This window comes from Borostomias antarcticus, assembly GCF_949987555.1.
Source record: "Borostomias antarcticus genome assembly, chromosome: 2".
Taxonomy (NCBI): Eukaryota; Metazoa; Chordata; class Actinopteri; order Stomiiformes; family Stomiidae; genus Borostomias; species Borostomias antarcticus.
Window position 1 is genome coordinate 6,328,210 of NC_140235.1, and position 12,514 is coordinate 6,340,723.

Consider the following 12,514-nt stretch of genomic DNA (forward strand, 5'->3'; position numbering starts at 1 on the left):
GGCTGATGTCCTGTGATGCCCACGTCCCGACGCCACTGTTGTCTTCCGGGAGCTGGGTTGATGTGTCTGACTCAAGAGTCAGACTCAGCTGTTGGTGGTGTCGCTGGTGAGGTTGTCGTCACGTCTGTACCGCTCTCCGCCGCTGTTGACGCCGTCGACAGTGCCGCCTCCCTCGCCGATGCCGCCTCCGTCGCTGGTGCCACCTTCGTCGCCGTTGTCACCGCCGTCGCCGCCGCTTCGGTGGATGCTGCCGTCTCTGGAGCTGCTGCCGATGGTGTTGGTGCCGCAGCTGGATCCTCCGTCTCTGCCGGTGCTGCCGATGAAGTCACTGGGGGTAGGGGGTTCTGCGGTGCTGCTCTCTCTGCTGCCGGTGGTGCCTTGTGCTGCTGGCTCTGAGGATGCTGGTAGGTCTCTGGCTCTGCCGCTGTACTTGTCGTGGGTGCTGGTAATGAAACCTCCTGTGCAGATGTTGAGGTTGGTGGAGCTGGGCGCTGCCCACCTGTTGCTCTGGCCCGGTTACTATATGAGGATGGGAAGGTGAAATAGCTGTGGCCTTCACCTAGGCACAGGGTGCAGGTCTCGGTGTTGTCACACTGCTTCCCCTTGTGGCCGACTTGTCCACAGCGCCAGCACTTGACCACGTGAAAATCTTTAGCTTGGTGGGAAATTGACTGACAGATGTAGCACCGCTGGGTCTGCCCCGGGTGAGTGATCTTGCCATTGTATGGGCCGAGGGAGATGGAATTTGGCAGGGATGTGAGCCGCCCCTCACCGTCACGGTTAAGTTTGATGCGGTAGCGCCGCACCCCAAACCACAGCCCAAGGTTGTCCAAAAGTTTCTCCACCGGCCGCAGGATGGTACAGTACCGGCGGAGGTAGTGCTCCACGTCATGGTCAGCGACCCTCGCGGTCCAGAACTTGACAATAATGGACAGGGTGTCAGCTGGGACGGAGGAGTGTGCCTCAAAGTCTTTCCAATCACTGTCTGCTCTATCTGCAAACAAACCCAAGAATTTCCGCAGAGAGCGATCTGTGTGAAAGCTTAGCTCAAAGTCTTTTCTGGAGGGAAGCTCGATAAACGAGAAAACCTCGCTTACCTCAATCCAGGTCGTGCTAAACAAGCGGCGACCAACAGAGTCTCGGGTAGGAGGCTCACCCTGCCCAACAAAACACAGCCTGACCCAGTGCCGGCCGGTCTGGTCGGCCATGGTTTTTGCAGGAGAGCAAATGTGTTTGTTTTAGAATGTGTTTGTTTGAATGTACTTCAAACGCATTTGGTATGAGGGGACCGCAGACACCGCGAGGTGCAGCGGTCAAAACTTTTTTCACGTTCCTGAAGCTCACAATAGGGAGACGTGTTTGTGTAATACGTCTGTCACACTTCTCAGGATGATGACTCCTTGCTTCTCAGGAACGAAAGTACGACTGCGAGTCAGAATTCTAACGTCGACCAAAAAACAAAGTAAAATTTTTATACCGTCAGCCGTCGTGCGCTGATTGGACGGCCTGTCTGGGCGGCTTCATTGGCTGGCTGTCGCCTCCTTCTCCATTGGTCATTAACACGTGGTTTGGGATTTGACAAGACGACAAAGGCAAATGGGCGCCATACGCAAGGTATACAAAATCGACCGCTGTAGTATTGCACCACTTTGACTCTGAGTTACTTGATAGATTGAAAATGAGCGGAAGGGGAAAAACAGGAGGGAAAGCCAGGGCCAAGGCCAAGACCCGGTCATCCCGCGCCGGTCTCCAGTTCCCCGTAGGTCGTGTCCACAGACTTCTCCGTAAGGGTAACTATGCCCAGCGTGTGGGAGCTGGCGCACCGGTCTACCTGGCCGCTGTGCTCGAGTACCTGACTGCTGAAATCCTGGAGTTGGCCGGAAAAGCTGCCCGCGACAACAAGAAGACTCGTATCATTCCCCGTCATCTTCAGCTGGCAGTCCGCAACGACGAGGAGCTCAACAAGCTACTCGGAGGCGTGACGATTGCCCAGGGCGGCGTGCTGCCCAACATCCAGGCGGTGCTTCTCCCCAAGAAGACCGAGAAGGCTGTCAAAGCCAAGTAAAGTCGTTACTGAACTTCAGTTTCCCAACATCCCCAAAGGCTCTTTTAAGAGCCACCCACTTCACTCCTTAAAGAAAGCGCAATATGTATTTTCATACCAAGTTTTTAAGACTTGGCCTACTAAGACCTACAACGTGGCCAATCCTCCAAGTAAACCCATGTTATTTCTCTTAAGGGTTTGTCACAAGGATTCAGAAACGTCTCGGGATTGTTTTAATAATGTGCCACCAACTGCATGCTGCCTACAGTTGTCAGTGTTATTACCGGCATATAGTTTTCTTGATCACTGGGCTGTTTGATCTGTGTTTTGGATTGAATCGCATTGTGTTGCGTTTTGTGTATGAAGTGCGCTACCATAAAGGGAACAATTCACGTCAAGTAACGTTTGACTTGTCATGCCTGTTGATCCTCCCTACTAAATAGACCTCCATTGACTTTCCGTCCTGTCCGAAATAGAAAGGCAGAAAAGAGCAGCAGCTCTGAATGATCCCAACAGACTGCTTACTACCTGTAGGCTACTACTAATACTATCCTACTCCGTCCTTCACAGGGTTGCCAGATTGGTGTGATGTTTTCCAGCCCAATGAGTGCTCAAAATCCGCCCAATGTGATAAAAAACCGCCCAAATATTATAGTATATAATATATAGCAGTGCATGCTAAGAAAAATGCCAGTTGAAATACTGAAAATAATAATAACTCATGTTGTAAACTGCAACGCACGCCTACACACAGTCTACGAGAGAGAGAAAGATGCTTAATCCCATCAAATAGTCAAAATGATATAATGCAGGCAACAAATTATAATAACACATGAGAAGCATGGCTATATCATGAATAGAGGAACGGCGATGTTGCGGTCATAGAAAAGAGAGCAACTCAAGATGACAAGATGAAGCTAGATAACAAGCTTTATTGGTGACAAGAAACCGCTAGAGAACGTGACAAGTGGACTAGGCTACACAACTTCCAATGGTAGGCCTATATAACCACCTGTATAACCACCCATGAATAGCCTGCCTGCTCGCCTACAATAACCGAGTCAGGAGTGTGACGCTCAGGCAGGCAAGCAGGCAGAGACACAAGTAATGAATCACTCAATGATGCCACATCCAGAAACACCTGCTGTATAGTATTAAATAAAAAATATCTTACCTTCAAGCCGAACAGGCCAGGAGTCCGTTCCAACTTCTAACGTAACTTGTCAATGTAAAATTATGTACATGTGGTGAACTTGCTAATTAGCAAATATTAATAGATGGTTGAGTCAAAGTTCCCCAACAACTGTCTGCAGGGTGGAACGTTGGGGAGGGTGGAACGTTGCAGCCGTCAAACCGCTCCGTGTTAGACCAGAGCGCACGTGCACGAGAGCAGAAAGCAGCGGTAATCCCATGCGATTTCTGATAATCTTTAGCGTCACTTGGGAAAATGCTCTCTCCACATGAGCATTTGATATGGGCAGAGTGAGCAATCTGATTGCGCCAATTAAGTGCCACATCCTGAAAGCACTGATTTCCTCCGGCATCTAAAGGCCTCCACCTCCAGCCAAAAGGCATCGATGCGGTGATCATGACAGAAACCTGCTGATCCCACATCCCCACGTTGGCATCTTTAGGTTTCTTCAGGGGGTAGCTAGCTAGATTTGACTCCGACCTCGACCTCGTGCCTTCTCCTTGACCGTGTGAATCAAATGCATCGAACAGGGAGAGAGCTCCCTCACCCCTATTGGACAGGTGCACATCTCCCACCCAATTAACATCATTGGATAAAATTGAAACGTCTGTCCCGCCACTTTTAAAATATATATAGGCTATATTTTTTTTTAAACGCCCGCCCAATGCTATTTTTTCCAGCCCAACCAGCCAGTGCTATTTATTCCAGCCAAATGTGATCAAAAGAAGCCCAATTGGGCGTGAACCCGCCCAAACTGGCAACACTGGTCCTTCACCAGGTGTCATGCGCAGCATGATCTGCAAAAAAAAAAAAAAAAAAAAATCTTAACTACCGGTGTGCCACCACACTTTAGCTCAACTTTGTAAGTCACTTTTGATAAGTGCCTGCTAAATGACCCAATTGCATGAGCACCAGGAGCTACACGGTCAGACACTAGTCCTGTTTTAGTTCAACCTGCTGCTATATAGACAAATACAAGCGAAATTAGTATGGGCACATGGCGAAAGACAGCTTATGCCTTGATCTACTGCCACTTACATTACCATCAGAGGGCAAACAGAGAGAATGCATGGGGGTCTATGGAGGTTTTTCAAAAAGCCTTTTATAATTTGAATGAAGTGTGTGTCATGATTGAAGTAGTAAGTATGGCCAGTGGACGTACCACATAGTCATAACTGTCTCTTCTTTAAATATGAGATCGTAAGTGAAGCGGCTGTTCAAATTATAAAATGGCTGTGGCTGGAGGCAAGCCGGTCGAAATTTAGCCAGAGGCCACAGCAAGGCGGCGATCGGCGCTGATTATTGACTGCGCAGTCCTGATCCTTACGAACGAGCCCACGGTCAGCGCTTGTCCCCAGCTCTCTCACTAACTCTGCTAATTTTGGGCGCCAGAATGACGATGTTCATAAACTAGCCTAGTGTTGATCTGATCCAAAGCCTCAACAATTTAGTCCTAGAGTTGACATCCCAAGCCTGTGCTGTGGAAGTTCATTACAATGAAACATCAGCGTGCATAAAACACACCCGCATAAATAAGGTACCCATACATGGAGATGCTTTTATGGAAAGGGGTGGGTGGCTCTTAAAAGAGCCTTTGTTATGTAGGAGGACGAAAACAGGACGTTTACTTCTTCTTGGGGGCTGCCTTCTTCGCCTTGGCAGCCCTGGGCTTGGCAGCTTTGGGCTTGACGGCCTTCTTGGGGCTCTTAGCTGGGGCTTTCTTGGGTGCCGCGGGCTTCTTAGCCTTTTTGGGGCTCTTGGCTGGGGCCTTCTTAGCCGCTACTGGCTTCTTGGCTTTCTTGGGCGATTTTTTGGCGGCTGCAGGCTTCTTAGCCACAGCCTTTTTGGGCGTCTTGGCCGCAGCGGGCTTCTTGGCGACTACTTTTTTGGCCTTCGGGGCGGGGGTCTTCTTAGCTGGCGTCTTTGGCTTCACCTCGGCGGCCTTGTTGATCTTGAAAGAACCGGAGGCGCCAGTTCCTTTTGTCTGTACCAAAGTGCCCTTGGTGACGAGGCTCTTGACGGCAATCTTGACGCGGGAGTTGTTCTTCTCCACGTCGTAGCCGCCGGCAGAAAGAGCCTTCTTGAGCGCTGCCAGGGATACACCGCTCCTCTCCTTGGAGGCGGAAACGGCCTTGACGATAAGTTCGCCGACGCTGGGTCCCACTTTCTTGGGCTTGGCTGCTGTCTTCTTCTTGGGTGCCTTGGCCGGAGCGGCGGCTGCGGGGGCTGGGGCGACTTCTGCCATGTCTAGTTTCAATTTGCCCTTTAGTAACACACACGCTGGTTTTGCTGACTACGAGTCCTCTTGACGCTGCTCCGTGCTGTTGTGCTGCTCGCCTGTGCAAAGGGTTGGCCTTAAACGCGACATGAGAACCGTGTGGACTCAGCTCCCCAACTCTGCAGCTCCCGGTTACCAAAATGCTTCTCCTCTTGTGTTTTCTCCTGGCGAATAAAGGGCTAAAAATCTAAGTTGGAGTGGAGCAGAAGTCCTAAAGCGAATGTGACAAGGAGTAACCTATTTGCCGTTCGAAATAAAGCGGTTTGGGTAGCGGCGGCCTCGTCTGTTTAGTTGCGACTGTGTGAAAACATTGCCGTTGATCTCTCGGATGGAGCTGTGCGCACTGGGTTTCCACTGGCATTTGACTCCTAAAGTGTCTAAAAGTGCAAGCGATTATGGACACAAACCGTTTCCCAGTGAGCAAAGTTGTTTGGCGAGGGACTAAAATGATTTAGGGTACACATATGTGGTGCCGGAGTTTTTAAACAGGGTCTCTTTTGGGGTGCGTAAAGCACAGTGTTGAAACTGGGTCTGAGCCCTGGTCCCTATAAAAGTGTTGTCTGTCCGTGTGTGTATGCTACCTTTCTCAGAGGGTGACTCTCATTTGGATTCCCTGCAGAATGACTCCCTCTGGTCTTTTTAGACTAGGCTACTACTACTACTACTACAGTCTACGTCCCTCGTCTGGCGCAATGTCGTCGTTTGGTTGGCATGGCTATGCAGTAAAGTGACCTGAGGCGCACCGGCTTCGTCTCACCTGGGTTGGTTTAGGAGGAGTCTCTGAGCACACCTATGTCGTAGTTCCCTTTGAGGAGCGATGAGTTGGACTCATTGTACATGGGTTGAGGGTTAGGGTTAGCCCGACTTCTGATTTCGATTGCTGCCTGGAGACCGTGCATTGTTGTTGAGGCAGTGACCTGCACGCTAGCTCCCTACGGTTTCGTCATTTAGATTGTACCACAGCTTGTTCTCATTCAATAACCTCCTTTCTTAGTAGCCTACAAATCAAACCAAATGAAATCGCCTAAAAGCACATTGGAGGGCAGAAAGGTGAAACATAGCCCAACAATCACAACACACTCTTTTTCTTTTTACTTAATTTGATGACCTGACTATATACATCTCTTCGTCGTGTAATTGAATGTACCATGAGAATTACACAAAGCTTAACAATTTGAAGAAGCCTAGCTTAGGCTTTAGGTAGGCTCCAACTGAAGATTTAGGCTACACCTTACACTTCACACGGAAAGTGCTTATTGATGAGTGATCAATTGATCAAAACTCATTCTGTGCTGTTCTTTACTAAACTAGCCTACCTGACGTGAATATGCGTGGTCGAGGAAAAAGTAAATGAATTTGGCATAGTTTCTGAAAATAGTAAGCTTTTTATTTCTATAGCGCTCTTCATAGCACGGATGCACAGAATGCTTTACAGTAATACATTAAAAGGCAATACAACACGAGACAAAATTAAAACGACACAGAACAGAAAAAACAGAACATTGCGAGCAGCAAGGTGTTATAGATGGCCGAAGGCCTGCCTGAACATCTGTTTCTTAAAAAGTTTTTTGAACATGAGTTCAGTGGATGACTCTCTCAGGGCCTGGGGAAGAGTATTCCAGAGTCTTTGCGCCACCGCCTCAAATGCTGTGTCACCCTGGGCACTGTTCTCGGCATTCTCAAGAGACCGGGCCTCTGCCTGACATTGTGAGCTACTAGGCTACTGTAGCTATATCCCCAAACAGTGGTGAGCACCATGGCCCTGGTCATATTCAAACCCCTCTCTCTGCCACTCTTTTCAAACACATGCACACACACTGAAACATGCTAGTGTTGAATGTGTACTTTACATGCACACGCACGCACGTACGCACACGCACACACACACACACGCACACACACACTCAGGTCGCCTGGTGAAAATTTCAGCCTTTGACCCATCCTATGCTATCCTTCCTCCAAGGGCTGCCAGGAGCAGTGGGCGTGTGCAGGGAACCAATCTGTCCAATTCTGTTCACCTTTTGAGAAAGCTGTCTTTTGATGTGTGTCCTGCTAGCTTGGTGACAGATGCTGCTGTAGCATCGTTGGATTAGAGCTACCGCTTGCTTACGCACACACAAAATATTCATTATTATTGTTACTATTATCATTAATAATAATAATAAATATCTGTGTTTCATTACTGTACTTGTACATCTCAGATTCAGGAAGCAAGATTGTCCCTCCCACATTTTTTTTTTGGGGGGGGGGGGGTTGACTAACTTAGTTTGTATGGATAGGCTACAAAAAAAAAAAAAAGGGGGGGGGTCCCGGCATGTGCAATTGATTTGGGTCACAGGTGAAACGAGGGCGTCGAGCTCAACGCAGATATTAGAGGGAGCCTTGCCTAAAAATTTGCATACCCCTCCATATATAGTGGGTGAATACCAGCGGCTTCTTACATTTGTTCCTGTGAAGCAACGAATAATCGAGATGCCTGAACCTGCTGCGAAGTCCGCGCCCAAGAAGGGTTCCAAGAAAGCCGTCTCCAAGACCGCTGCCAAAGGTGGCAAGAAGCGCAGAAAGTCAAGGAAGGAGAGCTACGCCATCTACGTGTACAAAGTCCTGAAGCAGGTCCACCCCGACACTGGTATTTCCTCCAAGGCCATGGGGATCATGAATTCCTTTGTGAACGACATCTTTGAGCGCATTGCCGGAGAGTCCTCTCGCCTGGCTCACTACAACAAGCGTTCTACCATCACCTCCAGGGAGATCCAGACCGCCGTGCGTCTGCTGCTCCCCGGTGAGCTGGCTAAGCACGCCGTGTCCGAGGGCACTAAGGCAGTGACCAAGTACACTAGTTCCAAGTAAAGAGGCTGCTTTCCACGGCTCTAAACTACCCCAAAGGCTCTTTTAAGAGCCACCCACATTTTCTGTAAAATAATGCAATTCCATGGTGATTTAGATTGTTGGCTACTTTTCGTACATCTCGCAAACTGCAAATGCTGCAATTGGTCACCGAATGTGCCTTTTGTTGTCCCATCTGCGATTGTAGAATTTTCTATATATTTTTTACAATGTATATGTACCTCATCTTTCCAGGGATCAATAGTTATCGAAGTAGCATATATAAGTAGCATCTATAGCTAGATTGATCTCTAATTTTTGCTATTGCACCCTTTTTCCAAACTCCCGCCTCTGGAAGACGGCGAGGCTGGATCTGCTTCTTGAATATCGTACGATGTGGAGCTCATTGCCTCAAACTGAAGATCTAACCCTACCTCTCAGTTGTATGCAAGTTTAAACAATCAATTTGATGTACTGTGCACTTATCCTTGTAATTGCATACTTATTCATCTAGTGTCCTTTGTTCATGTATATATTTTAAACGTAGTATTCAAGTCAAATTCAGTGTAGCCCGACTAGAAGGAAACGGAAGATTTCAGTACATAGGTCGTCTAAATAGGCTGAATAGAAATAGGCTGAATAGGCTGTTTAAATGGGCTATGGACAGCATACTGAATATTGCAAGGTAATTTTGATATGGATGGGCAACAAACCCGAGTCCGATTTTTTCTGTTTTCCTACAATTTAACAATTTCAACAGTGTTGGCGAACAAGCCATTCATTCCGGTTAACCAGCTGGATTGTAGTTATATGCGAGTGTACAACGCAATGCGTATTTCGGAGCTCCTCAGATGCAAGCTCACGATTAATAAATACAACCTTAATGAGCGTTGACTATTAATACCCGAGTTTCACTCAACATGGACCCATCGCTTTTAATTGTAGACGTGGGTGGCTCTTAAAAGAGCCGTTGGGTTGGTGGACTAAAGAAACGGTGAGACGATGCTTATCCGCCGAAGCCGTACAGGGTACGTCCTTGGCGCTTCAGAGCGTAGACGACATCCATGGCGGTGACGGTCTTTCTCTTGGCGTGCTCGGTGTAGGTAACGGCATCACGGATGACGTTCTCCAGAAAGACCTTCAGCACACCACGGGTTTCTTCGTAGATCAGACCAGAAATACGCTTCACGCCGCCACGGCGAGCCAAACGACGGATTGCAGGCTTGGTAATGCCCTGGATGTTATCACGAAGAACCTTGCGATGGCGTTTCGCACCTCCCTTTCCGAGTCCTTTGCCTCCTTTTCCGCGGCCAGACATTTTTTGACGGTTTTCTTTTCAATCGTTCTACACGAAACCTTCGAGTTGACTGTTCAATTCTCGAAACGTGGCCCGTCTATTATGTCGAAAATGCGGATGTGATTGAACACAGTGAGAGCTCTTTTCTGCTGGGCGGAGCCATGGAGGTATGATGAGACGGCATTGAAAATGGCTGCCTATTCATTTCAATGAAAGTTGCTCACCGGCGCATGAAGCCATTTGACGTAGGCTAGTGGCCAAAGCTCGGTATTGCAAGTCACGTGACGGCATGCGGCCCAAGACCTATTCCCCATGATTTGTGGATTATGATAAATAGGGCTAGAAAAGGAAAACAAAATGTTTGTATTCATGGCTGAAGATGGTCTGATACGACCGAAGCGGTCCTTTTTTTGTGTGTTGTCACATTAAATCACTTTTTTATTTGTATCCTGAGTGCCTCCTCTCTTTTTTGTCAGTGTGCGGGCTTTTTCTTCTATTTTTCCTTGATCAGTGCATTTGGGCCCACGCACCTGACTTAGATTTGAATCAGCCTCATTTTAAGAGCGCCAACTTTTCCTTCAGTTTGAACAGTATGCAAGCCAGCAGGTTCTCTTTTTAACATTAGTTTCAATGTTTCACCTATGGCATGCGCGACCCTACGACGGAAGCTTTTATACAGCGTCTGTCGTGATAGGTCAGACTGGCAGTGCATGACGGAGATGACGGAGGGATATGGTCCGCTGACCGCCGATCTGACGCGAGCGGCTCTCCAGCTCTGTCAGACGGCGGCAGCTTTCGCAGGACGGGGCATGGGTAACTCCGTCATGCAGCAGTGGCACCTGTGGCTCGGCTTGAACAGCATGAAGGAGGCGGATAAGCCGGTGCTACTCAATGCCCCGATCTGCCGCACTGGACTGTTCGAGTCCTCCGTGGGCCTGGCACTGGAGCGGTTTGGGAAGCTGGAGGACGACCAGAAGCCGCTTTCCAAGCACCTCACTGTTCCTCACGCCAAGGCAGCGACAGCGCGCGCACCCACCCAGCGGCAGCACCAGCATTCGGCGTCTCATCGCTGTGACAGGAGGGAGAGAGCGAGAGCGGCCAGGGCGGAGGCAGCATCTACCTCCCGTCCGGCGCACCCATCTCCACAGCCCCCTGCTCAGCGCACTCAGAACGGCGCCCAGTCCGGCGCTGTTCGCCGTGCTGGCCCATCTGGCGCCGCTCCATGGCACAAGAAGCGGCGCACGCAATGACAATTAACGGAGATGGACTGTTCTCCCTCTGTCCCCTCCGTCCCCGTTAAGGACGACGAGAGCGTCTGCAGGGACGAGTTAAATAAAGATTATTTTTGCACTACGTCGGTGGTCATGAGTCTTTGTTTGATGATAAACAGTTTGCATCTCATGTTACCTCAGCGGTTGACCGCTCTCTAACCTCGGGTGTAGCTAGCCTACATAGTAGTGCTTTAGCGTACTTTGATGGGCAGGGAGAGAAAGGTTGTACTATGAGCAGGGCGAGGTCCAGCAGTTCGGTGCTGTCTCGCCCTGAGTGCTTGGGGTGTACGGTAATGAAAGATCAGAGTGATGCTTCGGCAGCATCGTCTGGGATCTTGCTCCATTCGGAGCCGGTGTCTCATGAGCGGGGCTCTGCGGGGATTACCGCGAGGACAACGAGTTTCTCTGGTCAGCGCCGCAATAGTCCGGGAGCCATGGGGTTGAACCTTGTTTTGTCGGGTGCAATTTTTTTCTTTGCTGTTTCTTGTAGCTTGGGGGTACCTCTTCAAAATACAAGAGGGTGCTCGGTGATATTCCGTGAGCATTTTGAGATATTCATTCCCTTCATGCCCGAAAATGTTTACGAAGCACACCAACATAGCGCTCTAGTCAGCTGCACTCTCTAGTGAAGTGCTCAAAATTATTTCACCACTATCTCCCATGAAAAAGATACCACTTAAACCACTCAAGTATGAAAATGTTCAGCTCTTTAAGGACATTCCGAGACTTATTTCAGATTTTTAATACCTTTTATACTTTTTAAAATATTCTGCTTTTTCAAAATTTTTTGGGAATGGAAGTCAATGGGGGAATTTTGAAACCTTCTTCAGCCTTCAACTCCTTCATACTTTGAGCTACAGAAACTTTAAAGTATCTAAATATTTAGCTCTTTAAGGTCATTATGGGGTACATTTTTAATATTTTTCATACTTTTCAAAATATTCAGCTTTTTTCAACAAACAATACAATGGACAATGGGCGGAAATTGAAATCCTCTTTGAAGGGGAACGCCGCTGTCATAGCAAGTTTAGTAAACTGCTGTCACTCCTACAGTTTTAAGAACTCATACACATACGTTAAAACTGTGCTGATTCGTACAATGGAAGTATCTAAGCTGTGTGACTTTTTTCGAGGTATGACGATTTGTTCGACAACCATGCTCCCCATTCAAACGAATGGCGCTCCACTGTAACTTTCGAGCTGCTAATTTTTAATTCATACCCCTTTTCTAACTTGTCACCATGCCTACAGTTTTTAAGCTACACAGACATGTAATACATAAAAATGTTCAGCAAGTTCCCAGGATTCCTACGGTGTCAATATCTAAGCTGCAGCATTTATACTTTTTCCAGAGAGAGCTGTCTGATGCCGGCACGCCTTTACACTGAAGGGAATGAAGGGATGCTCAGTGTCAGTTGGGATTTGAATTTGGGGACACAAGCAGGCTCTCTTAAAGATACAGGCACCCATTTATGACTACTGTGGTAGCATTTATATTCCTTCCTACATTCCTTCCTTCCTACCTTCCTTATATTCAAAGAATATTCAGTATGACAGTCTTATTCAGGCTGTAAACTCATATTAATACCTTTTGTTCTTTTTCAGC

General features: G+C 48.2%; 4 protein-coding genes across 4 annotated transcripts; 2 read left to right on the plus strand and 2 right to left on the minus strand.

Annotated features, from left to right (window-relative positions):
- Nucleotides 1-1,678: 1,678 nt before the first annotated feature.
- On the plus strand, nucleotides 1,679-2,065 carry LOC311329546 (histone H2A-like; the record flags this gene model as incomplete). The annotated part of the gene is made up of 1 exon (XM_084461421.1): nucleotides 1,679-2,065. The coding sequence occupies one exon, from the start codon at nucleotides 1,679-1,681 to the stop codon at nucleotides 2,063-2,065; it is 387 nt and encodes a 128-aa protein (XP_084317547.1).
- Nucleotides 2,066-4,860: 2,795 nt separating this feature from the next.
- Nucleotides 4,861-5,481, minus strand: LOC311327980 (histone H1-like; the record flags this gene model as incomplete). The annotated part of the gene is made up of 1 exon (XM_084461093.1): nucleotides 4,861-5,481. The coding sequence occupies one exon, from the start codon at nucleotides 5,479-5,481 to the stop codon at nucleotides 4,861-4,863; it is 621 nt and encodes a 206-aa protein (XP_084317219.1).
- Nucleotides 5,482-7,986: 2,505 nt separating this feature from the next.
- Nucleotides 7,987-8,364, plus strand: LOC311328090 (histone H2B-like; the record flags this gene model as incomplete). Its single annotated transcript, XM_084461212.1, has 1 exon — nucleotides 7,987-8,364. The coding sequence occupies one exon, from the start codon at nucleotides 7,987-7,989 to the stop codon at nucleotides 8,362-8,364; it is 378 nt and encodes a 125-aa protein (XP_084317338.1).
- Nucleotides 8,365-9,346: 982 nt separating this feature from the next.
- LOC311329547 (histone H4) lies at nucleotides 9,347-9,658 on the minus strand (the record flags this gene model as incomplete). The annotated part of the gene is made up of 1 exon (XM_084461422.1): nucleotides 9,347-9,658. One exon carries the CDS (start codon nucleotides 9,656-9,658, stop codon nucleotides 9,347-9,349), a length of 312 nt encoding a protein of 103 aa, XP_084317548.1.
- Between the last annotated feature and the right edge of the window lie 2,856 nt (nucleotides 9,659-12,514).